Source organism: Centrocercus urophasianus, unplaced genomic scaffold (assembly GCF_019232065.1).
Source record: "Centrocercus urophasianus isolate 14NV4802_14NV808 unplaced genomic scaffold, USGS_Curo_1.0 seq_41, whole genome shotgun sequence".
NCBI classification, from domain to species: Eukaryota; Metazoa; Chordata; class Aves; order Galliformes; family Phasianidae; genus Centrocercus; species Centrocercus urophasianus.
Genome location: NW_024884989.1, coordinates 463715 through 489001, shown reverse-complemented (window position 1 = coordinate 489001; position 25287 = coordinate 463715). Strand labels below are relative to the sequence as shown.

Genomic DNA, 25287 nt, shown 5'->3' with positions numbered 1-25287 from the left:
AAGCCCACTCTGGATGGGAACAGGCACCATGGGGCCCAGGGAATGTAGAGACTTCTGCGAAGACTCCAAAGGCTAAGCTGAGACCTCATACAAACATACAAACAGGGTTGAGGTCTGGAAGAATGTTTGCTGGCTGGTACGAATTGGCATCCCTCCTGCTGTGTGCAGGACCAAGAGGTACCTTCATGCTCACTGGCATGAGAAAGGGCCGTGCTGCATGAGGAGCTGGTGTGCAGGCCTGAAATGTGTTTGACTTGTGCTCTGCAGTTGTTGTTATTGGGGACACTTTCACCAAAGGCAATCATGCCAGAGTGGGTAGGAAATGTTAATGTTGCATGCAGGTAATTGATTTCTTTCATCTACACCCATTCAGCAGCACAGACTTCTTGCTCTCTGGTTGCTCCATGGGTCCTGCTATAGCCAGGAGATCTTGAGGAAGTCACTCAATCATCGGCTGAAGGGATTAGCTGGAGCAGCCAGATAGGGCTGCCAGCAGGGCATGAGCAGGTGGGGGCTGCAGAGGTAAGGAAGGAAGGTCTGGAGACGTTGGAGGAGGAAGGGGTACACAGCTGGAAGAGCTCCTGGGAAAGGAGCAGCTAATGAGAATGATCAGGCAAGAACTAGGAATATGTGCTGTGGTTTCCTTCTCGTACCACTGGACTCCATCCCGCCCTCTACAGCAATGAAAACAGGGATGGCAGAACATCTGTGGCTGTCAGGATCCCTCTTCCCTCCTCCCATCAGGACATGGCTGCCTCCTCTTGCAAACTTCTCCCTTGTCAAGAACAGGTGCTGACTTGGCTGCCCCACACTTGGACAGAGGAAGTGGGTCAGAGTTTTCTGAGCCTTAACTCACTGAGAACTGTGAAGCTCAACCTGTGTGGATTCTGGACCAACAACTTCCCTTGGCAGACTCCCAGTGTCTGGGAAGCCTTTAGATGCCTGCATGCAAAAATGAAGCACTCCTTGAAAGAAAAAGGAATTGAACTCAAACCAATGTTATGTTTCCCTGTGGCCTTCTGGGATTGCCCTTGTGAGTCCTTTCTCTTTCCCTCCAGGAGCCTTCTGCCCTGAAGAGGGCAGTTCACAGAATTTCACAGAATCACCCGGGTTGGAAGGGACCTCAAGGATCATGTAGTTCCAACCCCCCTGCCTAGCAGGGCCACCAAACACACACATTCAGATCAGTTCAAGGATTTGCTGCCACCAAGCTTTTGTTGGTATTTAGTTCCCAAAGGAGGAGTTATGAATAGTCATCTTGTTGAATAAGTAACATGACTCTTATCAGTGCCTCTCTGGAGTTCATTTCTGGTTTTGCATGCTTCGTATTACAGTGAAATTTCTCAACCTGAGCCTTGAATTCTGTAATGCTTAACACTTTCAGACTGTCATCACCACTGGGTCTGAGCCACCTAGCTACTGTATCTGCATTACAAGTCAACTGACAGAGAGATATGGAGACACACCTGGTGGCACTTGCAGAAGTCACGCAGTGCTGGGGGTAGCACCATTTGATGGAGAGCCTGTGTGGTATTTAGTTGAGATGACTAAGCAGAAGTATTTTCAGTGTGAAGACTGAGCCACCATTTGCAAGAGCATTGAGAATTTTGCTTGGAGTGTTTTTCTTTCTAAATCTAAATGGGAGTTGTCTCCTTACCTTTCTCCTCAACTCTATGTTCATTTGGACTCATATTATTTATACAAGAATTGTCCTTGAACTATTCTCATGTTGTAACTTCTGAATGTGAGTAGTGGTCAGAGATTGCCCAGAGAGGATGGGCTTAATACATACCCCTATGGCACTGACTGCCTCTCAGCTTCTGGCTCCTGGTTTCCATCATCCTCCTCACTCCCTCTTCAGTGGGCCCAGGATGGAGCTCTGGATTTGGTCTCCCATTTTGGGCCTCAGAAACCCAAAACATGGGTGCCATAGTGCCAGAGTCCTCTTCATGCACAGGTCTATACCTGGATATTAGATCAAATTAATCTTTTCTTGGAGCATTTAATAACCAAAATGTCAACTACCAGCAGAAGAGCATGTTTAGATCTGAGAGCATTCAAAGCAGATCAAGTGAGAGTGCCCTTTTCCTATACCTAGGTTAGTCACTTTCCAGGACTACCAGCAAATTCCTTCTTTCTCAGAGCATTAGCATTGTGCAGGACTGCCTATCACCTCTCACACTCTGTTATAAGCATCATCATGTCGATAGCTTTTGTTTTGCTGAAAGTGTATGAATGTGTAAGTAAGTGTAAGAAAGTGTAAGAATGTGCAAGATATTTGGGATGGTATGGGAATGCTGGACTAGGAATATGTCAGAGTGCATTGGGCTGTGAATTGTATGTGAATGATTGTGTGTGTAGTTGTGGTTGTGTGGAGTGGCTCCTGTTTTTGAAGTTGTAGGTAGTGAAGGTCTACAAGAACCCATCTTGCTTTCTGGCATTGTTGAGGTTATTCTTGTACAAACTATCATGAGACACACAATCTATTTAAGCTGGGGTAACAGGGCTTGTTCTAGTGAGGGGAAACGGAAAGTATCACTACTTATTTATGATTTATACATATATTTGTTGTTGAAGATTTTTATTGGTCTAGGTTACTTTTGCCTCTAAGATGTCTTGGAGTATTTTCAGTAATAGTGAAGAAACATAAATAACTGACTGTTAGTGACTTCTCTGTGAGGAAGCACAAGTGCTAGTCATTAAATGTTACGCATTTCTTCCAAATCAGCTCTTAAAAAATCACTGAATATTTTACAACTAGAACTGTTTCAAAAAATGCTATATAATTTCTTTCCTTTGAGTATGAGGTACTGCAAGTAATTTTTTGTTTCAGACTAAATGAGACTTTCCTTTAGTATCAGTTATGTCTGACTATGAAAACAGCAAAAATTTCCCTACCTTGCATTTTTTATTATCTAGTTTTTACTGAGGAGTCAATTTTCATGCTCTAAGTACAGACAACGTGCCCCAAATTGAGTTCTTATTCTGATATGCTGTATCATTTCCTTCTTCTAGCACTGTTAAAGTCAATATCCTGGCTCAAGATATGTGTTTGTTTTTTTTTTTTATTTTCCATATAAAATGGAGTGAATTAGTAAAGAACATTCAGAATTTTTCTTTCATAAAATTGTCGTTTCTCATACTTTAAAGATATTCCTTAAATTCACAGGACTGTATATGAAAGATATTTTGCATTGTTCCCTTTTTATTACTAATATAATTGAGGTACAGAAGTGTCAAACAATCTGACCTGATTCAAAGACTAAGCTGTTACCAGAGTGGTGAAACAACCTATAAATTTTGCATCCAACTTCTTTATGTGTTTTGACTCATGAAGATCCCCTTATTAACAGCCCTTTCAGACTATTTAGAGTAAATATATCCACAAGAGTGGTAAGATATAAAACATTTCTAAATATATCTTGTGAAATCAAATGAAAATTATGCCATTAGTTATGTTTGCCAGACAGTTTTGCCAGAGAAAGTTTGCCAAAATATATTTTGACTGAAGGAAAGGGAAACATCCAAAGCATCTGCATACCAGACTCTATAAAAGTCTCTATGGAGTGCTGTGCCCAGTCTTGACAGAAAGTTTCAAGGTAAGCACATGGCTCCTGTGAATTTCTGGGCAAAAACTTTTATTCTGTTTTACTTCTTACAAGCCTTGGACACCTACTTCTATGAGGAACTATATCTATTACCAGTATAGGTTTGAAGGCTATTTTTTTTTTTTTTTTTGCTATCCACTCAAACATTAACTCTGGATATATTTTATATATATTTTATCTGTGCAACAGATAAAACGAGTTGCAATATTTTCAAATAGCAGTGACTGACTTCCACCCTCTGCCATCAGAATTGACAACAAAATGTATCAACTTTTAAAGACCACGAACAAATGCTGCAGCTTAAGTTTTTGAGAAAGCAGAGTAGGCAATCATGATATTAATGTATGTAAAAGTGCAAGATGAATTTTCCATAGCAAGTAAATTCTATTAGACAAGAAAGTCTCTCAGAGACTTTCAGATAGTTTTTAAGCCAACATCATAGACTTATTTCATTTGAAATCTCTGCAGTGGCATCATCAAAATTCATTATAATCTACCAAGATAAAACTGAAAGATTGTATTGCAACAATGCAGCACTCAAAAACAATTTCTTCCTTTCATAGCCAGATGTAATTAGGAATTGATCTTAATTTCAGGAAAGAATACAGGTATTTCCAACCAAGATAGGTAGGCTGAAATAAAACTTTTGAGTTGTTTATACCTACTTTTATATTTTAGATCTTATATGCTTGTATACTCTAGATTTTCTCTTTTTCACAGAACAGTATACTCACTGACTGAGCATATTTTCTTTCCTACAGAGCGCTCTTCTGACTGTGCTTCCTGTGTAAGCGCAGCCATGGCTTCTCCAGATGCTGAGATGGCCGCCTTCGGAGAGGCCGCTCCGTATCTCCGAAAGTCAGAGAAGGAAAGAATCGAGGCCCAGAACAAGCCTTTTGATGCCAAGACATCTGTCTTTGTGGCCCATCCAAAGGAATCCTTTGTGAAAGGGACAATCCAAAGCAAAGAATCCGGGAAGGTCACTGTCAAGTCTGAAGCTGGAGAGGTGAGAAGAAAACAAGGGTTACGAACTGAAAGTAATAACTACTTTCAACTGTTAGCTGACATTAACAAATCTGTGTTCCTCTGTTAGACTCTGACTGTGAAGGAAGATCAGGTCTTCTCCATGAACCCTCCCAAGTACGATAAAATTGAGGACATGGCCATGATGACCCACCTCCACGAACCCGCTGTGCTGTACAACCTCAAAGAGCGTTATGCAGCCTGGATGATCTACGTAAGTACCAGCAGCTCTCTTCCTTGGCTGGTAGCTGGGGAGGACTGCTGTGCCAGGCTGAGTGGAAGCCATCGTGCCGTGTCCCTTCCTCGCAGACCTACTCGGGCCTCTTCTGTGTCACTGTCAACCCCTACAAGTGGCTGCCGGTGTACAACCCGGAGGTGGTGTTGGCCTACCGAGGCAAAAAGCGCCAGGAGGCCCCTCCACACATCTTCTCCATCTCTGACAACGCCTATCAGTTCATGCTGACTGGTGAGGAAATTGCATTTTTTTAATTGAAAGTTAATATTTGCTTTAAAAAAAAAAAAATCAGTCTACATAGAGATGTAAACCTCAGCATGAGCTTTTAATGAACTGTTATTTTAATATTTGCTAATATTGTGCATGAAACATAGTTCTGTTGTAAATATTTATAGAAGTCTTATTTAATAGCATGCAAAAATGGGCACTGAAAAAAGTTACAGTAACGGTAATTAATAAGACATATTGGGTCAAATGAAACAAATAATTGAATCATAGAATGGCATGGGTTGGCATGGACCTCAAGGATCATCAAGTTCCAACCCCCCTGTCACAGGCAGGGTTGCCAGATGCTAGATCATGTACTAGATTAGATTGCCAAGGACCCCATCCAACCTGGCCTTGAACATCTTCAGGGACAAGGCATCCACAGCCTATCTGGGCTACCTGTTCCAGCACCTCACCACTCTCAGTAAAAGACTTCTCCCGGATATCTAATCTAAATCTTACTTCCTTTATTTTAAAAGCATTCCTTCTCATCCTATCACTATCTACCTGTGTAAAAAGTTGATTTCCCTCATGTTTCTAAACTCCCTCAAAGTACTGGAATGTCACAATGAGGTCTCCCTTTAGCCTTCTCTTTTTCAGACTGAACAAGCCCAGTTCCTTCAGCCTGCCTTCATAGGAGAGGTGCTTCAGCCCTTGGATCATCTTCGTGGCCCTCCTTTGGACCCTCTCTGAAAGCTCCATGTCTTTCCTGTGTTGGGGGCTCCAGACTTAGCCACAGTACTTCAGATGAGTCCTCACAAGGGCAGAATAGAGGGGGTCAAATAGAGTCCACTCCCTTGTCCTACTGGCTGCCCCTCTTCTGATGGCACCCAGGATATCACTGACCTTCCAGTCTGCAGGTGCACACTGCTGCCTCATGCTAAGTTTTTCATCAACCAGAACGCTAAGTCCTTCTTAGCAAGGCTACTTCCAAGGAATTCTTCTCCAAGTTTGTATACATATTTGGGATTATCTCACCAGAGTGCACTTTGCACTTGCACTTCGCTTTGTTGAACCTCTTAGCTTCACAAGGGCCCAGATTTAGAGTTTATCAGGGTCCCTTTAGATGGCATCACTTCCTTCTGCTGAATCAATCAATCACTTGACTTAACTTAGTGTCATCAAAAAATTTCCTGAAGGTTCACATCTTGAGGTGCACTCATGATGTTCAAGAGTACCAGACTGAAGATGGACCCCTGGATGAGGCCACTCGTTATTGGCCTCCATCTGGACATAAATAGCCATTGACCACAAGCTTCTGGCTGTGACCTTCCAACTGATTCCTCATCCACTGAATAGTCCATCCTTCAAATCCCTCTCTCTCCAGTTTAGAGATAAAAATATAGGGGGCCATGTTAAAGGCCTTGCAGAAGTTCAAGTGGATTACATCAGTTGCCTTCCCTTCATCCTCCAGTGCTGTCACTCTATCATAGAATGGCACCAGACTGGTGAGACATGACCTTCCCTTGGTGAAGCTGTGCTGGTTATATCAGATTACCTGATCGTCCCACTTGCGCCTTCACACATCTTCCAGGAGGAGAGCTGTTCCATGATCTTCCTGGGCACAGAGGTGAGGCTCACCAGCCTGTAGATCCCCAGGTCATCCTTCCTCCTTTTCTTGGAAATGGCAGTGATGTTTCCTTTTTTCCAGTCCCTGGGAACTTTGCCTGTCAGCCATGACTTTTCAAATATGATGGAGAGCGGCTCAGCAACCAAATCAGCCAGCTCCTTTAGGACCGTGGGTTGCATGTCATCCAGCTCCATGGACTTGTCTAAATTCAGCCTCATGAGTTGATCTCGGACTTGCTCCGCCCTCACAGTGGGGAGCAGTTCCCTACCTTGAGGTTCAGGTTCAGGGATGTGAGAATCCTGGCTGCCAGTGAAGGCTGAGGCTAAGAACTCATTGAGTACCTCAGTCTTTTTCATATCTGTTGCTGTCAGTTTTCCTTGTTCATTTAGCAGGGGATCTTTTTGGCCTGTCTCTTCTGTAGATGTACCTGTGGAATCCCTGCTTGTTGTTGTTAACATCCCTTACCAAGTTCAATTCCATCTGTGCCTTGGCTTTCCTGGTCCCATCTCTGCAAGTCCAGACAACATCTCTGTATTCTTCCCAGGTGACATGCCCTTGATACTTGCCCTTGATACTGTCGATACTTGCCCTTCTTTTCCCTCAGTTTGACTACCAGATACTTGCTCAGTCATGCTGGTTCCCTGCCTCTCCTGCCTGCTTTCTTATTCTGAGGGATGGAGAACTCTTGTGCTCTCAGAAAGGCATCCTTAAAGAGTAGCCAGCTTTGTTCCACTCCTTTGTCTTTAAGGACTTCTTCTCAGGAGATCTCATGCAACAATTACTTAAACAGCCTGCTCTCCTGAAGTTTAGGATCCTGACTCCACTCTTTGCCAGGCCCATGTTCCTCAAGATCACAAAGTCAACCAGGGCATGAACACTTCAGCCCAGGCTGCCTGCAGTCTTGGTATCTTTACCAGTCTCCTCTGCATTGGTGAGCACCACAGCCCTATTCATTATTTGGATCTCATTTGCTTGAAACATGACATAAAATATTAATAGAGTTCAGATGATTTAAATTTATCACTTGAAATATATTGTAGCTTAAGTCCTTGGTATTTTATCTTCATAGTCAAGACACAGATCAGACAGATTGAAAAAAGAAAATGGTCTGATTTCAGGTGTTAGTCTGATATTTACAACTTGCTGAGAAAGAACGGGAGTCAGGATCTCAGCAAAACTGCACCATCCAGAAACAACAACAGAAGTATTAATTTCAAATTAGTTATTGTCTAATACCTTTGTTGGAGTTGTTTCTTCTCAGGCAAGAAAGTTTCTTGACCAAAATGTACGAGTATCCTTGCACTGAAACTGCAGTTTTTCTGAAGAAAATAAAATCGTTGATGTTCCTGCATCCGCAATAGTTTCATAAGTACACAGAAACATAACTAAACATAATAATGTTGTCTGATAAATAAAATACTTGAATACTGAAGAAAAATACGAAGATAATTTATATGTTTCTTCTCCTTTTCTACTTTCACTTTTTAGCATTAGAGCAAGTTCATGAAGGACAAGTAACTCAGCATTTTCTTTCATATATGCCTTATTCATGCTTCTTTGTCTTAGTCAGTGCCTTTAAAAATAGACTTGCAAAGGCAGAAATAAACAATGAACAGAAAAAAATCTGAAACAAAAGACAACCAAAACAATATAGGAACTTTCTTCTCCACTTTGGAAATAATGAAAATAATGAATCCCTTTGAATTCATCATTAAGAACCAAAAAAAAAAAAAAAAAAAAAAAAAAGACTGTTTAAACATTTCCAACTTTGATTAAGTCTCTACAATTTTAGAAACCAGAGTTACTGAGGACAGAATAGTGAAATAAAAGGTGAAATAAAAGGAGTTTAGTAAGGGGGCAGTCAGAATTCTTTTGATGCATACATTTATTGTCTATAACCACTTGCTATATAGAGAGGGAAGCCAATTAGTCAGACTTCTATAATGATATTTTGCTAAAGGGAAGTTGAAAGAAACTAATCACAGATTCTTCCACTATTTGAAGACTCTCTGATATTTTATTAGTCTTTAGTTGTACTTCCTGGAACATTCAAAAAACGCACCAGAAATATATGATTAATCTCTGTGGATTCTACAGGGAGTTGCTTCATATGAGCATTTCATTCCAGCGTCAATAATAATGACATCTCTGAGGAACTTAATTCTCCAGACGTTCCAAAATGTAAAATCACACAAATTCTTCCAGAAGTCTTCATGCCATATTTAGATTGATTGAGGAAATATGTCAAGAAGAGATATCAAGTTTCACTGCCCTAAGAGAGATTTTAAATGAATAGCGCAGGGGGAAAAAACAGTATAGAAACCTAACATTTGTCAACAGGAAATATTTTCCTCACTGAAGCTGCCTGTATGTAATTCTCTCCAAAAATACTGCTTGTATTTACCTCACACTATGAGTTCCATCTTATTCAAGACCACCACTAACAGCATTTTTATTTCTGCCTCTTTCACAGACCGTGAGAATCAGTCAATTCTGATCACGTAAGTACGCTCCCTGCTGGAGTCTGTGCAGGGCTGCCCTGTGTCCCTGGACAGCTGCCTGACCTCAGCTTTCTGTTACTCTGCTTTGACAGTGGAGAATCCGGTGCAGGGAAGACTGTGAACACGAAACGTGTCATCCAGTACTTTGCAACAATTGCAGCTAGTGGGGAGAAGAAGAAAGAGGAGCAGTCTGGAAAAATGCAGGTAAGTTAGGGAAAGTAGATAGAACACTTGATCTGTAATTGCCCTTGCAACTAAACAATATTAATGAATAATTATCATCCTGTAGGGAACACTTGAGGATCAAATCATCAGCGCCAACCCACTGCTGGAGGCCTTTGGAAATGCCAAGACTGTGAGGAATGACAACTCCTCACGCTTTGTAAGTTGCTGCTTCAGACAAAAACTTTCACAGAATCACAGCATGGTTGAGGTGGGAAGGTGTGTTTGCAGGTGATCTGCTCCAACCTCCCTACTCGAGAGAACATACCCAGAGCAAGCTGTCCTGCAGCACGTCCTGGCAGCTTTGGAAGATCTCTAAGGAAGGAGATTCCACAGACTCTCTGTGCAATCTGTGTCAGCCATCAGCACAGTAAAGATGGAACTCTTGTGTTCCAAGTGTGTTTGTTTTTTTTCTCCTACTGTGTTTTGCCCTATCAGTAGGCAAGACTGGAAAGAGCCTGACTCCGACCTGTTTGCACCTTCCCTTGAGGCATTTCTAGACACTGAAAAGATGCCCCTGACATTTCTCTGTCATTTCTGTGCCTTCCCTCACAGAAATGGTGTTTCAGTCCTTTATTCTCCTTGCTTTATACAGGAGCAGTGAAATGCATCCAGGCTGAAATTGTTCTTTTTCCCCTCAACAGGGTAAATTCATCAGAATCCACTTTGGGGCCACAGGCAAACTGGCTTCTGCTGACATTGAAACTTGTAAGAGATGCTCCTGGCCTACTCACATTCCTTCCCAAATTCCCACCTCCATGTCCTGTCTTGTACCTGACTCTTCCTTCTTTCCTTCTCAGATCTGCTGGAGAAGTCCAGAGTCACTTTCCAACTCCCAGCAGAAAGAAGCTACCACATCTTTTACCAGATAACGTCCAACAAGAAACCAGAGCTAATAGGTAGGAAGGATCATTACATCTTTTTGGAGATGATCACCAAGTAACTGTTTTCTTTTCTGCCCTTTTGAAAACGTAAGCCTGTATCTTTGCTATTCTCGCTTTCAGACATGCTCCTTATTACCACCAACCCATATGATTTCCATTATGTGAGTCAAGGTGAGATTACTGTTCCCAGCATTGATGACCAAGAAGAGCTTATGGCTACAGATGTGAGTAACACAGCACAAAGATGCCTGCATTCTATGCCTTGCAGGGTGGCTTACTAAAGACATATTTTACTTGACTATTTCCACTGCAGAGTGCCATTGACATCCTGGGCTTCACTGCTGATGAAAAGACTGCCATCTACAAGCTGACAGGGGCTGTCATGCACTATGGGAACTTGAAGTTCAAGCAGAAACAGCGAGAGGAGCAGGCAGAGCCAGATGGCACAGAAGGTATCACCTAGTTCAGCTAGTAAAAATGATGAAAAGCTTCTTTGTTCATTGTCTGTTTAACTGTATCCTTGATCACAAGAAATGCTATTCTTTTATCCAGTGGATGCTTCTCAAAAACACACAGCCTGAAAATGGGAACTTTAACTAAGGGACTCTGTTAGAAAAACCTTCAAGCACTATAACTGTTGTTGTTGTTGCTGTTGTTGTTTCTCCAAAATCTGTCCTGCATTTCTTGCTTTGCAGAAAGTCTGTTTCCTCAGAACAAAAGTGGGCAGCAATCATGCCTAATATGATATCAGAGGGTTTAGGAGTGGTTCTGGGAGCTTCCAGATTCAAGCTTTCCCTATTCATACAATGCCTGTTCTTGCTTTTAAAACAGGCGAGCATTAGCTTCCATAATCTTCATTCCTTCCCATAACTTATCACAAAATTATAAAGGTTGGATGGGACCTCTGGAGATCATCTAGTCTAACCCTATGCTAAAGCATGTTCCCTATGTTACTTACACAGGAAAGCTTCCAGGCAGGTTTTGAATATCTCCAGAGGAGACTCCACCACCTCTCTGGGCAGCCTGTTCCAGTGCTCTGTAACACTCAAAGTAATTTTTTTTTTTGTCATGTAACTATGGAACTTCCTATGTTCCAGTTTTGTCTGTGGCTTCTTGTTGTGTTGCTGGACACCACTGCTTGACTCCCACTCAGTAGATATTTATAGGCACTGATAAAATCCCCTCTCAGTCTTCTCTGCTCCAGGTTGAGCCAGTCAGAGCATACCAATAACTTCCCATTTCTGAAAAATGAAGAGCAGATTTGCTCACACAGACCAAATTCTAGCCACTGACCAATGATGAATGTTCCCCTCTTTCTTACTTTCTCCCTTTCTAGTGGCTGATAAGGCTGCCTACCTCATGGGCCTGAACTCAGCTGAATTGCTCAAAGCCCTGTGTTATCCTCGAGTTAAGGTTGGGAATGAATTCGTGACCAAAGGTCAAACTGTGTCACAGGTATAATCTTAAGTATAAAACTATATGATCTGAAGAATAATGTGAGTGTTCTTCTTCTGCAACAGAAGGTAACCCCAGTTCTTTAATCTATGTTCCAGGTGCACAACTCAGTTGGTGCTCTGGCAAAGGCTGTCTATGAGAAGATGTTCTTGTGGATGGTTATTCGCATCAACCAGCAGCTGGATACCAAGCAGCCCAGGCAGTACTTCATTGGTGTCCTGGACATCGCTGGCTTTGAGATCTTTGATGTAAGGAACAAAACTTGGCATCATAGTTATGAGAGGGGCAGAAAGAGATCTTGAGAACTCAGAAACATATTTCTTTTTAAGAAGATTCTGAAGTGTATGCTCCTAATCTGCTGGTTTTGAGATAATCATCTCTCTTTATCACAGTAGAATGCTTAAATTGCTTTATGAGCATACACTTTGACTCTTAATATTGTCAACAGGTAGAAAAAAACACTGTTTTGACAGACAAATTTAGATACCGTTGACTGGGAAAAGATCTTAGTTTTCACAGTCAGAGACGGATCTATGATTAGAGCTCACACAGATGTGAACCAGGGATTTGAACAGTCTTGGAAGAGCCAAGGAAAGGGAAATGCTGTGATATATGAAATAGAGCATATTTCCTGTGTTGTGAATGCAGTGGTGCTAATAGGACTTCTGTGTCAAAACAAAGAAAACTAGAGGGCAGAGAAATTCTGGTGGATACTGAGGAAGCCTCCATTTTCCCAGAAGTTAGAGATCTGACACACCTCCATGGTGCAGCAACTGAGGTTCCTGAAACATCAATCTTTGAATAGCACAGTAAAAAATAAATTTTACTTGCAGATTGATTTCAAAAATAGGGCTAATAAAGCCCTGCAAGGACGGTACATTTTTTCTATAGTAGGAATCCTTCTAAGAAACTAGATGTAATTACTGTATTGCTAGGTTTGGTGGTTCAGTTGGGGAATTTCAAACAGAATCAGAAGTATACTAACACAACTCTGTGATCACTGCTGCCTCTTTGAGAACCTGTGCACTTCTCTTTGCTTTAAACAGTTCAACAGCTTTGAGCAGCTGTGCATCAACTTCACCAATGAGAAACTGCAACAGTTCTTCAACCACCACATGTTCGTGCTGGAACAGGAGGAGTACAAGAAGGAAGGCATTGAATGGGAATTCATTGACTTTGGGATGGACCTGGCTGCCTGCATTGAGCTCATTGAAAAGGTACTTTTTCCATTTAAGCATATGATATATTCTGGAATTTTGTGATGTTTCTCAGTTAGATTCAGCTAGGAGAGAAATTGCAGCCGGACAGCCAGTTTCAGTGAAACAAGGCATTTTGTGGAATTAGTACTTTAGTCCAGCTGAGGAATTAGTACAGCGAAATGGAAATCTGTATCACCAATCTTGCATCACTGTATCTTCAAGCATGGAAAAGGTAGTCTAGACTCCCACCAACAGAATTCTTTAAAAACAACTAAAGTCACTTTACATTTTCTCTGAAGATTCGAAATCAAAACTCCACACACGTTGTTTAGGAAATAAATATGGCATGCCTCAATTTTCCAAGACAATCTGCATCTTGTAGCTATTTTCCCAATTGTATTTGTCTGCCACTTCTCCTGGTTCTACAGCCAATTTTAACCTGAAGTGGTGAGACATTCTTACCAGTTCAGAGAAGACAGACTGCTGAAAGGTAAGGAAAGACAAGAGAATTCTTGACAAACTTAGCCTCTTATTCAGGCAGAGATGCTACCAGCAATACACAGGTACCTCTGAATCTCATAGCACACGCTTCACACTAAGGTGATCTTTCTCTGTTACTTCTTGTGCTATCTTCCAGCCCATGGGCATCTTCTCCATCCTGGAAGAGGAGTGCATGTTCCCCAAGGCAACTGACACCTCTTTCAAGAACAAGCTCTATGACCAGCATCTGGGCAAGTCCAGCAACTTCCAGAAGCCCAAGCCTGCCAAAGGCAAGGCTGAAGCCCACTTCTCCTTGGTGCACTATGCTGGCACAGTGGACTACAACATCACTGGTTGGCTTGAGAAGAACAAGGATCCCCTGAACGAAACTGTCATTGGGTTGTACCAGAAGTCATCTGTGAAGACACTGGCCTTACTGTTTGCCACCTACGGTGGAGAAGCTGGTAAATTTTCCACAATCAATTTTTTCATATGCGCATAGAGTTTGAAGCAGAATCTTAAAGGCAATGCTAAAGATTTCTGATCTTTTTATTTCTTTCGATTTTCAGAGGGTGGTCCCAAAAAGGGTGGCAAGAAGAAGGGTTCTTCTTTCCAGACAGTCTCCGCTCTTTTCCGTGTAAGTACCAAACTTACCTTTTTCACGGAAGGACAGCAGACTCATTCTGGATCTGAAATGTGTGTTTCAGTTTTGGACATTAATCTTATCATCCTTGCAGAATCAGAAAGAGGCACTAGAAATACCAGGAAAGCTGTACCTCAATGTGTGTCTGGTCTTCTTATTGAAGGAGATAGATTGATATCGTTCAGCCTCCTGAAACAATCTAGGCAATTGACTTGTTCCTTTTTCTCTAATTAGCTACAGATACTGCATCCTTGGCTGATTTATTGCAACTGTCTTCTTCAGTTTTGCTCTTATCTTTTCTGGATTCAATAGAAATTGCAAAAGGGTAAAGTTCACCAACTTAGATTTAGAATAAATAATCGTAGAATCATAGAATCACCAAAGTTGGAAAAGACCTCCAAGATCATCCATCCCAATCATCCGTCTATGATCAGTATTTCCCCACTAAACCATGTCATTTAGAACACCATCTAAAAGTTTCTTGGACACAACACTGACTCCACCACCTCCCTGGGCAGCCCATTCCAGTGCCTGACCACTGTTTCAGAGAAGAAATTTTACTTGATGTCCGACCTGAACCTCCCCTGGGTACAACTTGAGGCCATTCCATCTTGTCCTCTCACTAGTTACTCAGGAGAAGAGGTTGACCCTCACCTCACTACAGCCTCCCCTTCTGGTAGCTGCAGAGAGCAATAATATCTCCCCCGAGCCTCCTCTTCTCCAGACTAAATAATCCCAGTTCCTCAGCTGCTCCCCATTAGACTTGTGCTCCAGACCCCTCACAGCTTCATTGCCCTTCTCTGGATGTACTCCAGGGCCACAATTTCTTCCTTGTAGTGAGGGGTCCAAAACTGAAAACAGTATTCAAGGTGCAGCCTCACCAATGATGAGTACAGGGGAAGATCACCTCCTGCTCCTGCTGGCTACACCGTTTCTGATACAAGTCTGGATGCCATTGGCCTTTTTGGCCACCTGGGCATGCTGCTGGCTCATGTTCAGCTGAACATCGACAAACACCCCCAGGTCTTCTTCCTCTGCACAGTCTCCCAGTCACTCTGTCCCAAACCTGTCTCTTCCAATGCAAAACTGTTCTGTTTCTATTCTGTGAAATCTACTACCACATCAAAATGTAGTCAGGCTTAGCCTGACAAAACCAGGTGTCTGCAGTTTCCCAGTTTCCCTCTAGGAGCTCTGCAATATGTTGTAGGAAAGATAAGTCTGTATCCTGAAACATTCAGTTTGATAAATCCACTATTAAGTGGACAACAATTAATAATAATTAATCTCATACATTCACAGGAGAATTTAAACAAGTTGATGACAAACCTGAGAAGCACTCACCCCCATTTTGTACGCTGCATCATCCCAAATGAAACAAAAACACCTGGTAAGGAGATACAGTGGGTAAAATTAGAACTACAGAAGCTCTTAGGTTGAGTGTCAAACAGTGGGGTAGTCACTAATTGTGGTGTTTGTTAGGTGCCATGGAACATGAGCTGGTGCTGCACCAGCTGAGATGCAATGGTGTGCTCGAGGGCATCAGGATTTGCAGGAAAGGATTCCCCAGCAGAGTCCTATATGCTGACTTCAAACAGCGGTAAGAGTGGTACCACTTGCTGTCCATTCAGACCGAAGTGAATAGCCTGGATGTTGAAATGCACTTGAAATATACACGTTACACTGGTATTGAAGTAATATGTAAATGCTTCTCTGTCAGATCATGATGACATGGCCAAAGATTAGGATTACTTTGGACTCTGCACTAACAGTAAAAATATTCTCCATATCCCACTCTCAAAGGTTGAATTGGCTTCCAGCATTAGACTAATTCAAAGAGACAGTCTGAGAAGACTGGGGTTCAATTGTACTGGGGGTTTCAATAACAGGTATTCCTTCATATCTTGTTTCCTCCTACAGATACAGAGTGCTTAATGCGAGTGCTATCCCAGAAGGACAATTTATGGATAGCAAGAAGGCTTCTGAGAAGCTCCTTGGATCCATTGATGTGGACCACACCCAGTACAGATTTGGTCACACCAAGGTATGAACAAATCTTGTGTTCAAAGAGAGAGCAATAAGAGCTGGTTGCTTCCTGAAGGTCAGGGAGTGCAGTGCAGTGCAGTGCAGTAACACAGCTGGCAGCTCAGGTGCCTCAGCCAAAAAAGATCCAAGCACACAGTACTTTGGCAAGGCAAGTGAAGAAGACCAACCAAGGACAGATTCAACTAAGAGTCCAAATCATCCAGTAGGTTTGTGACAACAAGAAAGATGTGAGGTGAAGACTCAACAAGAAACTCTTGTTTTAAAGGTTGACTGTGGCCAGGTCTAGGTAGGATACCAAGGATCAGGCACTACTCAGTAATTTCCTGATCAATGAAACAGGTCTAACATTAAGTCAGGAAGAAGAGTTCACTGTGGTCCACAGCCAGGCTGAGTGGGAAACCAAAATTGTAATAAGATGATTCAGGCAGGGACTGAAGGTCTAGGGCTGAGCTATCAAGAAGCTCCTAGACACAATGGAAAAATGATGTGGGAAGGAAGCCAAGGTTAGGCTGGTCATGATCATTAATGTCTCCTTCTGAAAGCTGAAAGCCTGTTGTCTCTGTATTATGGCTTACCCGACAGTTATGTGCTGCAACATTTTATTTTCAAGGTGTTCTTCAAAGCTGGGCTGCTGGGACTCCTGGAGGAGATGAGAGACGATAAGCTGGCTGAAATCATCACTCGCACACAAGCCAGATGCAGGGGCTTCCTGATGAGAGTGGAGTACCAGAGGATGGTGGAGAGGAGGTAAATATGCATATTTAGTTTATTCTCATGGTGCTTGGTTAATTGAGTTTAAAATTTTCACACTCAAGGTATGTAATCACTACATGAACTGTATTTTAGGGAGTCCATCTTCTGCATCCAGTACAACGTTCGTGCATTCATGAATGTCAAGCACTGGCCCTGGATGAAGCTGTTCTTCAAAATCAAACCCCTGCTGAAGAGTGCAGAGTCTGAGAAGGAGATGGCAAACATGAAACAAGAGTTTGAGAAGACCAAGGAAGAGCTTGCAAAGTCTGAGGCCAAGAGGAAGGAGCTGGAGGAGAAAATGGTTGTCCTACTGCAGGAGAAAAATGACCTGCAGCTCCAAGTGCAGGCGGTGAATATCATTGCTTATTTGTCCCTTGGATAAAGTGTTACACAGGCAGACTGCTTTTTTCCTCCAGGCAGAGACTTGTAGGAGGATAACTAATTTACAATAGGAAAAGAAGTCGCACACTTAGAGTTACTGGAAGGTTGAATAAATGGACAGTGGCAGGAGTGCCCCCTATCAGCCAGTGAAGTAACCTGGCAATGCCAAATAAACTTGATGGCTCTTCTGTCCTAAGGAGAGAGACTTGTAGCACTAATCAATTGTAAAAAGTAGCAAACAAATCTGTCTGAACTGGATAGGAAGAATCTCCATCAGTTCAGCCTTCAAAGCAGTGCTCTTATGCAATAGAGTAAAAGCAACCATGAGAAGGACCCATTTTTCCTAATCACAAATGTACCATAATGACTAGATTGCTAGATATTTGAAATTCAGCTATCAATCAGGAGTCAGTTTCTTCATTCCAAAAAAAACACCAACTTCTCTAGTTCATTATTCTCACAAATAAAAACACCTAATTCCCCAATATTATATTAAACAAAACAAAACAAAACAGAAGCATTTAAATATTGTGTCTGTGGGAGAAAAAAAAAAACAACAACAAAACAGAACTTCAAAACATTATAACTCACAAAAATCTGTGTCTCCTCATAGGAAGCAGATAGCTTGGCTGATGCTGAGGAAAGATGTGACCAGCTCATCAAAACCAAAATCCAGCTGGAAGCCAAAATTAAGGAGGTGACAGAAAGGGCTGAGGATGAGGAGGAAATTAATGCTGAGCTGACAGCCAAGAAGAGGAAACTGGAGGATGAATGCTCAGAGCTGAAGAAAGATATAGATGACCTGGAGTTAACGTTGGCCAAGGTTGAGAAGGAAAAGCATGCCACTGAAAACAAGGTACACACATGAGAAGTCACATAATGTGTGAAGCTACTCTCAGAGTAGAAGTGTCTACTACACCAGAACATGTTGGCTCTGGAAAAATCGTGCAGGATCTCATCTAAACTGCAAAAGATAAAAAAAAACTCATTGCAAAACACTGCAAAATGCAACTGCCACTATAACAACAGGCAAGTTTTATACCATGTTTTAATGTTTCCACCAATTCGTAGGTGAAAAATCTCACAGAGGAGATGGCAGTCCTGGACGAGACAATTGCCAAGCTGACAAAGGAGAAGAAAGCCCTCCAAGAGGCCCATCAGCAGACACTGGATGACCTGCAAGTAGAGGAAGACAAAGTCAATACACTGACCAAAGCTAAAACCAAGCTGGAGCAGCAAGTGGATGATGTAAGAACAAAAGCATATGGCTATTATATATGGCTATTATATATATGAACATGGCTGGCAGAGCACTGATGATCCCATTCTGTTTAGCTGGAAGGGTCCCTGGAGCAAGAGAAGAAGCTGCGCATGGACCTTGAGAGAGCAAAGAGGAAACTTGAAGGAGACCTGAAGTTATCCCATGATAGCATAATGGATTTGGAAAATGATAAGCAGCAGCTGGATGAGAAACTGAAGAAGTAAGTGAGGTTGTGGGACACCTGAGTGCTGGGCAGGTGCACGTAGGAGGTTTTGTTCAGGTGTTAACACAGTTTGTTTTGTGCAAAAGGAAAGACTTTGAAATCAGCCAAATCCAGAGCAAAATTGAGGATGAGCAAGCCCTGGGCATGCAGTTACAGAAGAAGATCAAGGAGCTGCAGGCAAGTCTCTGGTCCTTCCCTTCTGGCCTTCAGAAAACATCTGAAGGAGAAGGACATGGGTGTGAAGGGTCCCTGATGCTCCCCAGGCCCGTATTGAGGAACTGGAGGAGGAAATCGAGGCAGAGCGAACCTCTCGAGCCAAAGCAGAGAAGCACCGAGCTGACCTCTCCAGGGAGCTGGAGGAGATCAGTGAGCGCCTGGAGGAAGCAGGAGGGGCTACGGCAGCTCAGATTGAGATGAACAAGAAGCGTGAGGCAGAATTTCAGAAGATGCGCCGTGACCTGGAAGAGGCCACGCTGCAGCACGAAGCCACGGCTGCCGCCCTGCGGAAGAAGCATGCGGACAGCACAGCGGAGCTTGGGGAGCAGATCGACAACCTGCAACGAGTCAAGCAGAAGCTGGAGAAGGAGAAGAGTGAGCTGAAGATGGAGATTGATGACTTGGCCAGCAACATGGAGTCTGTCTCCAAAGCCAAGGTAAAGAAAGGCAATAGTATTTATTCACAGGGCAAAGGCATGGTGCTTAGGCGGTATCTACAAATCACACTTGTACCAGAATTCTGCTGTGAAAATCAGGCAGAGTCCAGACTTTCATCTCCTTTCCTTCCTTACTTTCAATACCTAGGCAAATCTAGAGAAGATGTGCCGCACTCTGGAGGACCAGCTGAGTGAGCTTAAAACCAAGGAGGAGCAGAATCAGCGCATGATCAATGACCTCAATACCCAAAGAGCCCGTCTGCAAACAGAAACAGGTGACATATCCTAATTCTTGATGTCCAATGAGAGAACCTCTAAATTAGAATGATACGTTACAGTGCAAAGGGAGAATTTAGCTCACATCTCATAACTATTCCAGATTCCATGGCTTTACAGTGTATCCAAGTGCTTGTTATTGTAGATATTTTAAACATTTATATCATTTATCTTCAGTCAAACATGACCTCAGGTCGCTAACAATGGCAATGTCCATGTGGACCACATCAGTAATAGTGTGGCCAGAAGGACTAGGGAAGGGATTAATCATCAGGAAGAAATTCTTTAGGCAGACAGTGGTGAGGCACTGGAACAGAGTGTTCAGAGAAGCAGTGTATGTCCCTTCTGAGGAAGAGCTTAAGGTTAGATTGGATGGAGTTTTGAGCAACCTCATGTAATGGAACGCATTCAGCCCATGGCTGGAGGATTGGAAGTAGATGGATTTGAAAGTGCCTTCCAATTCAAACTATTCTTTGACTCTCTGATTGCATGATTTTATGATAGTCCCTCTCTACTCATCACTGGTGCAACTCGCTACACATTTGGATCCCTCACTACACTAAAATTCTAGAGCTGCTGGAACAGTAGTGCTGATGATGCAGCTAGAAAACAAGACATGAGGGAACTGAGGTTGCTTAGTTTTGAGAAAATGAGGCTTAGAGGAAACCTCATCATGCTCTACATTTTCTTAAAAGCTGGTTTTGATTTTTTTCTCAGTGGTCTAGGGATAGGGAATGGTCTCTGTTTGCACCAGGGGAGGTTCAGATTAGATATCAGGGAGAATTTTTTCATGGAAAGGGTGGTTAGGCATTGGAAATGGCTGCTGAGAGAAGTATTAGAATCACTGGAAACATTTGAAAATGTGTGAATGAGATGCTTAAGGACATGGCTAAGTGACAATGATGGGATTTATAAGACCTATGGGTCATATTTAAACCAAATCACTTTATGATCTATGATTCTACTGTTAGTATAACACTTCTTTTTTCTTCTCACTTTACATTTTCCAGGTGAATATTCTCGCCAGGCAGAGGAAAAAGATGCTTTGATTTCTCAGCTCTCTAGGGGCAAGCAAGGATTTACCCAACAGATTGAGGAACTGAAGAGACATCTAGAGGAAGAAATAAAGGTCTGGAAATACCTTCTTCCTTCAAGCCATGTTACCATGACATGCATGTGTAGAATCCTATCTAAAACAAGAGCGGCTCAGTATTCTTTCCCCAAACACGTGCAGTACAGGAGGGAGCAGCGTTTGTAATTGAGGGGGAAGGAACCATAGTGAATTTGATGCTAGAGAAAGTTATCCTTTGAGGAGATTCTGATACCCTGTAAGACAAGATCCATGCTCATTTCTAGAAATATTTACAGAACCATCACACTATTGTCCCCAGGCCAATTTTCATTAACATATCTTGATCCTCTAGCACACATTTTTGAGGGATTCACTGTCTCCTGGCCTTACATTTGTTTCATCAGGGTTTACCCATCCTTACCCCTGGAGCAGTACTCCTGATTATGACAATCCCGCTTTCAATATGCATCTTGAGATATTCAGCTTAGAAATCTCAATGTTCTCACAGGCCAAGAACGCCTTGGCACATGCCTTACAATCTGCACGTCATGACTGTGAGTTGCTCCGGGAACAATACGAGGAGGAGCAGGAAGCCAAGGGTGAGCTGCAGCGTGTCCTGTCCAAGGCCAACAGCGAAGTGGCCCAGTGGAGAACCAAATATGAGACGGACGCTATTCAGCGCACAGAGGAGCTGGAGGAGGCCAAGTATGCGGGGAATTAGGATGTGAAATGGCTGGAGAAGTCTGAGATAATCAAGGGAAACTAGAAGTCACTGATAATGGATTAAGATAGGGTTGGGATGAAGGCAGTGACATCCTTGCTTGCGCTAGAAGAGAGAGAGGAAAAGCATTTCAGTCTTTCAGTCTGCGAAAAAGTGCAGACTGAAAGACACACATACATTCAGGATTTTGTTAAGCTAACAAAGGCTGAATACTCAGTAGGTGTTAGGACAAAGCTTAGACAAACCCTTTAGACTGCATGCAACCACTATGCAGAAAAACCACTGAACAGATGGAGGGTCAAAATCCCCATGTGATCAAATGCCCTCTTATGAATGTAAAACGCAGGCTCCCTCTTCATCTCTAACCTGCAGCTGTGTTTGCCTCCTTCCAGGAAGAAGCTGGCACAGCGCCTGCAGGATGCAGAGGAACACGTTGAAGCCGTGAATGCCAAATGTGCTTCTCTGGAAAAGACAAAGCAGAGGCTGCAGAATGAGGTGGAGGACCTGATGATTGATGTGGAGCGATCAAATGCTGCCTGCGCAGCTCTGGACAAGAAGCAGAAGAACTTTGACAAGGTATTCTGGGCTCTAGGCCTGTGTTTCCTGGGCACACAATGATTGTCGCATCCGAACTCACGATCTGTTTTTCCTCAGATCCTGGCGGAGTGGAAGCAGAAGTACGAGGAAGCACAGACTGAGCTGGAGGCCTCCCAGAAGGAGTCTCGCTCCCTCAGCACAGAGCTGTTCAAGATGAAGAATGCCTATGAGGAGTCCCTGGACCACCTGGAAACGCTGAAGCGTGAGAACAAGAACTTGCAGCGTAAGTCGCTCAGCCTTTCCTGCTGGCAGGGCTTTCTCAGAAGCTCTCCTGCCCACCTCTCCACCTGGGTCTGTGCCTGCAGTGAAGGAAGCAGACCTGTTATGCTGGGGTCACAGGGCCTTTCCCTCTATGCTCTATATCTGACCATGTGAATGTTCATTCTTCTCTACAGAGGAGATTGCAGACCTCACGGAGCAGATTGCAGAGGGAGGAAAGGCAATTCATGAGCTGGAGAAAGTCAAGAAGCAGATTGAGCAGGAGAAATCTGAACTCCAAGCCTCTCTGGAGGAAGCTGAGGTACATAGTGCTAAGACTTGTTTCCAATCTTATGGAATGGAAGCAGTAATCTGTAGATATTTTGTAAAATATAGATTATGTCCTGAAGGATTGCATATGAGATTGCTTAGAGAGGAAATTATATTTCTATTCACTATTTCTTTTTTACTTGTCCAGGCCTCCCTGGAACATGAAGAGGGGAAGATCCTGCGCCTCCAACTGGAGCTTAACCAGATCAAGTCTGAGATTGACAGGAAGATAGCAGAGAAAGATGAGGAAATTGACCAGCTGAAGAGAAACCACCTCAGAATTGTGGAGTCCATGCAGAGCACCTTGGATTCTGAGATCAGAAGCAGGAATGAAGCCCTGCGGCTGAAGAAGAAGATGGAGGGAGACCTGAATGAAATGGAGATCCAGCTGAGCCATGCCAACCGCATGGCTGCTGAGGCACAGAAGAACCTGAGAAACACACAAGGAACACTCAAGGTATGAAGCTAAATAAGTGCACATAGGCATATTGCTTCCCTCCTGTTATATAGAGTTGTTATTACAGTTGTAATTCATTAAAAGAGCAAGAAATGTCACTATCCACAGGGTTCCATTGCTCTGCAACCTTGTAATCTACTTTTTCTGCTTTACAGGATACCCAGATACACTTGGACGATGCTCTCAGGTCACAGGAGGACCTGAAGGAGCAGGTGGCCATGGTGGAGCGCAGAGCAAACCTGCTGCAGGCTGAAGTTGAGGAGCTACGAGGAGCCCTGGAGCAGACAGAGCGCTCGAGAAAAGTGGCTGAGCAGGAGCTTCTGGACGCAACTGAACGTGTGCAGCTCCTCCACACCCAGGTCAGATTATTTCCAGGGAATTAATCCCATCAGCATGAGGTAGTGTAGAATGAGATATTGTTATGTATTTTACTTATTGCTGTGCATCTCACTGTGTAAACACTTGAAGAACAATACCGCGACATATCTAATTCAGCTAGCCATCCCTATCTGGTTTGCTACCATGGCTCTAAAGAGGATTCCTGCATTACAAACTTTAACAAACATTATTCTCCCTCTCAGTTCTTGATGTGGAGGTATCAGGTCTAAGAGTAAAAATTCTAACATTCCTGTTATGCAGAATACCAGCTTGATCAACACCAAGAAGAAGTTGGAAACTGACATTGTGCAAATTCAGAGTGAAATGGAAGACACCATCCAGGAAGCCCGCAATGCTGAAGAGAAGGCCAAGAAGGCCATCACCGATGTAAGTCGTGGCTCTTTCACTGCTGATGGCTGATGCATCTCCCCCAAAAAGTCTCTGGCAAACCTGGCTTTGCTGCTTTGCCTCTCCAGGCGGCCATGATGGCAGAAGAGCTGAAGAAGGAGCAGGACACCAGTGCCCACCTGGAGAGGATGAAGAAGAACATGGACCAGACAGTGAAGGACCTGCAGCTCCGTCTGGATGAGGCAGAGCAGCTGGCCCTAAAAGGAGGCAAGAAGCAACTCCAGAAGCTGGAGGCCAGGGTGCGTAGGGCTGGTATTTGTGCAAGTGTGTGCAATACCAGGTCATAGCAGGGAAGCTCCAAATATGGGTTTCTCCTTGCAGGTACGGGAGCTGGAAGGGGAGGTTGATTCTGAACAGAAGCGCAGTGCTGAAGCCGTGAAGGGTGTGCGCAAGTATGAGAGGAGGGTGAAGGAGCTGACCTACCAGGTAAGGCAGGAAGCCTCCTTGAGTTGACACCCCTTACAACAGCACGTCAAAATGGCTGCGCATTGTCCCCATGCGGTATTGTTGTCTTCATTTGGGAAGCAATTCTATCTTTCCTGCTCATCAACTTCTTTAGACTGAGGAAGACCGGAAGAATATTCTCAGGCTCCAGGATCTGGTGGATAAACTGCAGATGAAGGTGAAATCCTACAAGAGACAAGCTGAGGAGGCTGTAAGTATAACTTGAAGAATGAGTGAGAGTAATTTTACTTCAAGGAAGTATGATTGTAGAGATCAGAATGAAAACCAGAAAAGGGCCTGAAAGAATCTCCCGAGACACGTCTTGGCTCATTGTTCATTATCATGTCAGGCAGCCTTGCTTTCTTTGGGGCATGCTGCAGTCAGAGATTGACTGAGGGATGTTTTGCAGCGTAGTTTATCCAGGAAATGAAACTAAAATTGCCAACATCCATTAACTAAGAGGCTCATGAATCTGTGGCAGTAATCAACATCATGGGGTTTTCATGTGTTTCTGAATCTAACAAATGAAATGTAAATCAGGCACTAGGGAAGAGGAGAATAAGTACAAGAAATAATAAGACCATGTGACAAAACAGCTCCTCAAGAGTGACAAATTTCTGGTGCTTTTTGTTAATGTGGGTTCTCAAATAAGGGCGGATGAGGAAGTCTTTGTGAGTCTTATGTTTAAGCCATGGTAGGCAGGAGACAAGGTCTGTGCTTTCCTCTGGGGAGCTACAGCCCCTTAAGGCCTGGGCACAAAAGGACTGAAACCCCTGCCTTGGTTCCTCATCACCAACTCCTTGTCCTTGTACAGGAGGAGCTGTCCAATGTCAACCTGTCCAAGTTCCGCAAGATCCAGCACGAGCTGGAGGAAGCCGAGGAGCGGGCTGACATTGCAGAGTCACAGGTCAACAAGCTCCGAGTGAAGAGCCGGGAGATTCATGGCAAGAAGATAGAAGAGGAAGAGTGAGAATGTCATGACAGTAAAGTGGCATAAGGAATTCA

General features: G+C 43.3%; 1 protein-coding gene across 2 annotated transcripts; it reads left to right on the top strand.

Moving 5' to 3' along the window:
• The first annotated feature begins 4407 nt into the window (after positions 1–4407).
• On the top strand, positions 4408–25252 carry LOC122168174 (myosin heavy chain, skeletal muscle, adult). 2 transcript variants are annotated; one of them, XM_042833285.1, is made up of 38 exons: positions 4408–4614; positions 4702–4845; positions 4941–5097; positions 9177–9204; positions 9297–9408; positions 9494–9586; positions 10071–10134; positions 10227–10325; positions 10431–10534; positions 10624–10762; positions 11647–11765; positions 11864–12013; positions 12812–12982; positions 13602–13904; positions 14016–14081; positions 15387–15474; positions 15567–15684; positions 16005–16128; positions 16741–16877; positions 16977–17232; positions 17878–18120; positions 18336–18512; positions 18600–18745; positions 18835–18925; positions 19012–19401; positions 19550–19676; positions 20688–20806; positions 21258–21454; positions 21863–22046; positions 22125–22290; positions 22463–22587; positions 22744–23052; positions 23208–23411; positions 23692–23817; positions 23907–24077; positions 24160–24264; positions 24398–24493; positions 25097–25252. In XM_042833285.1, exons 1-38 carry the CDS (start codon positions 4408–4410, stop codon positions 25250–25252), a joined length of 5811 nt encoding a protein of 1936 aa, XP_042689219.1. The 2 variants fall into 2 exon arrangements, with proteins under 2 accessions (XP_042689219.1, XP_042689218.1); XM_042833284.1 differs by having other exon boundaries at positions 13602–13908; positions 14014–14081.
• Positions 25253–25287: the final 35 nt, after the last annotated feature.

Coding starts and splice junctions, on each gene's coding strand:
- LOC122168174 (XM_042833284.1), top strand. CDS start 4,408: ATGGCTTCTCCAGATGCTGAGATGGCCGCCTTCGGAGAGGCCGCTCCG. Junction 12,014..12,811: donor CTGGCTTTGAGATCTTTGAT/GTAAGGAACAAA, acceptor TGCTTTAAACAG/TTCAACAGCTTTGAGCAGCT. Junction 15,475..15,566: donor AAATGAAACAAAAACACCTG/GTAAGGAGATAC, acceptor GGTGTTTGTTAG/GTGCCATGGAACATGAGCTG.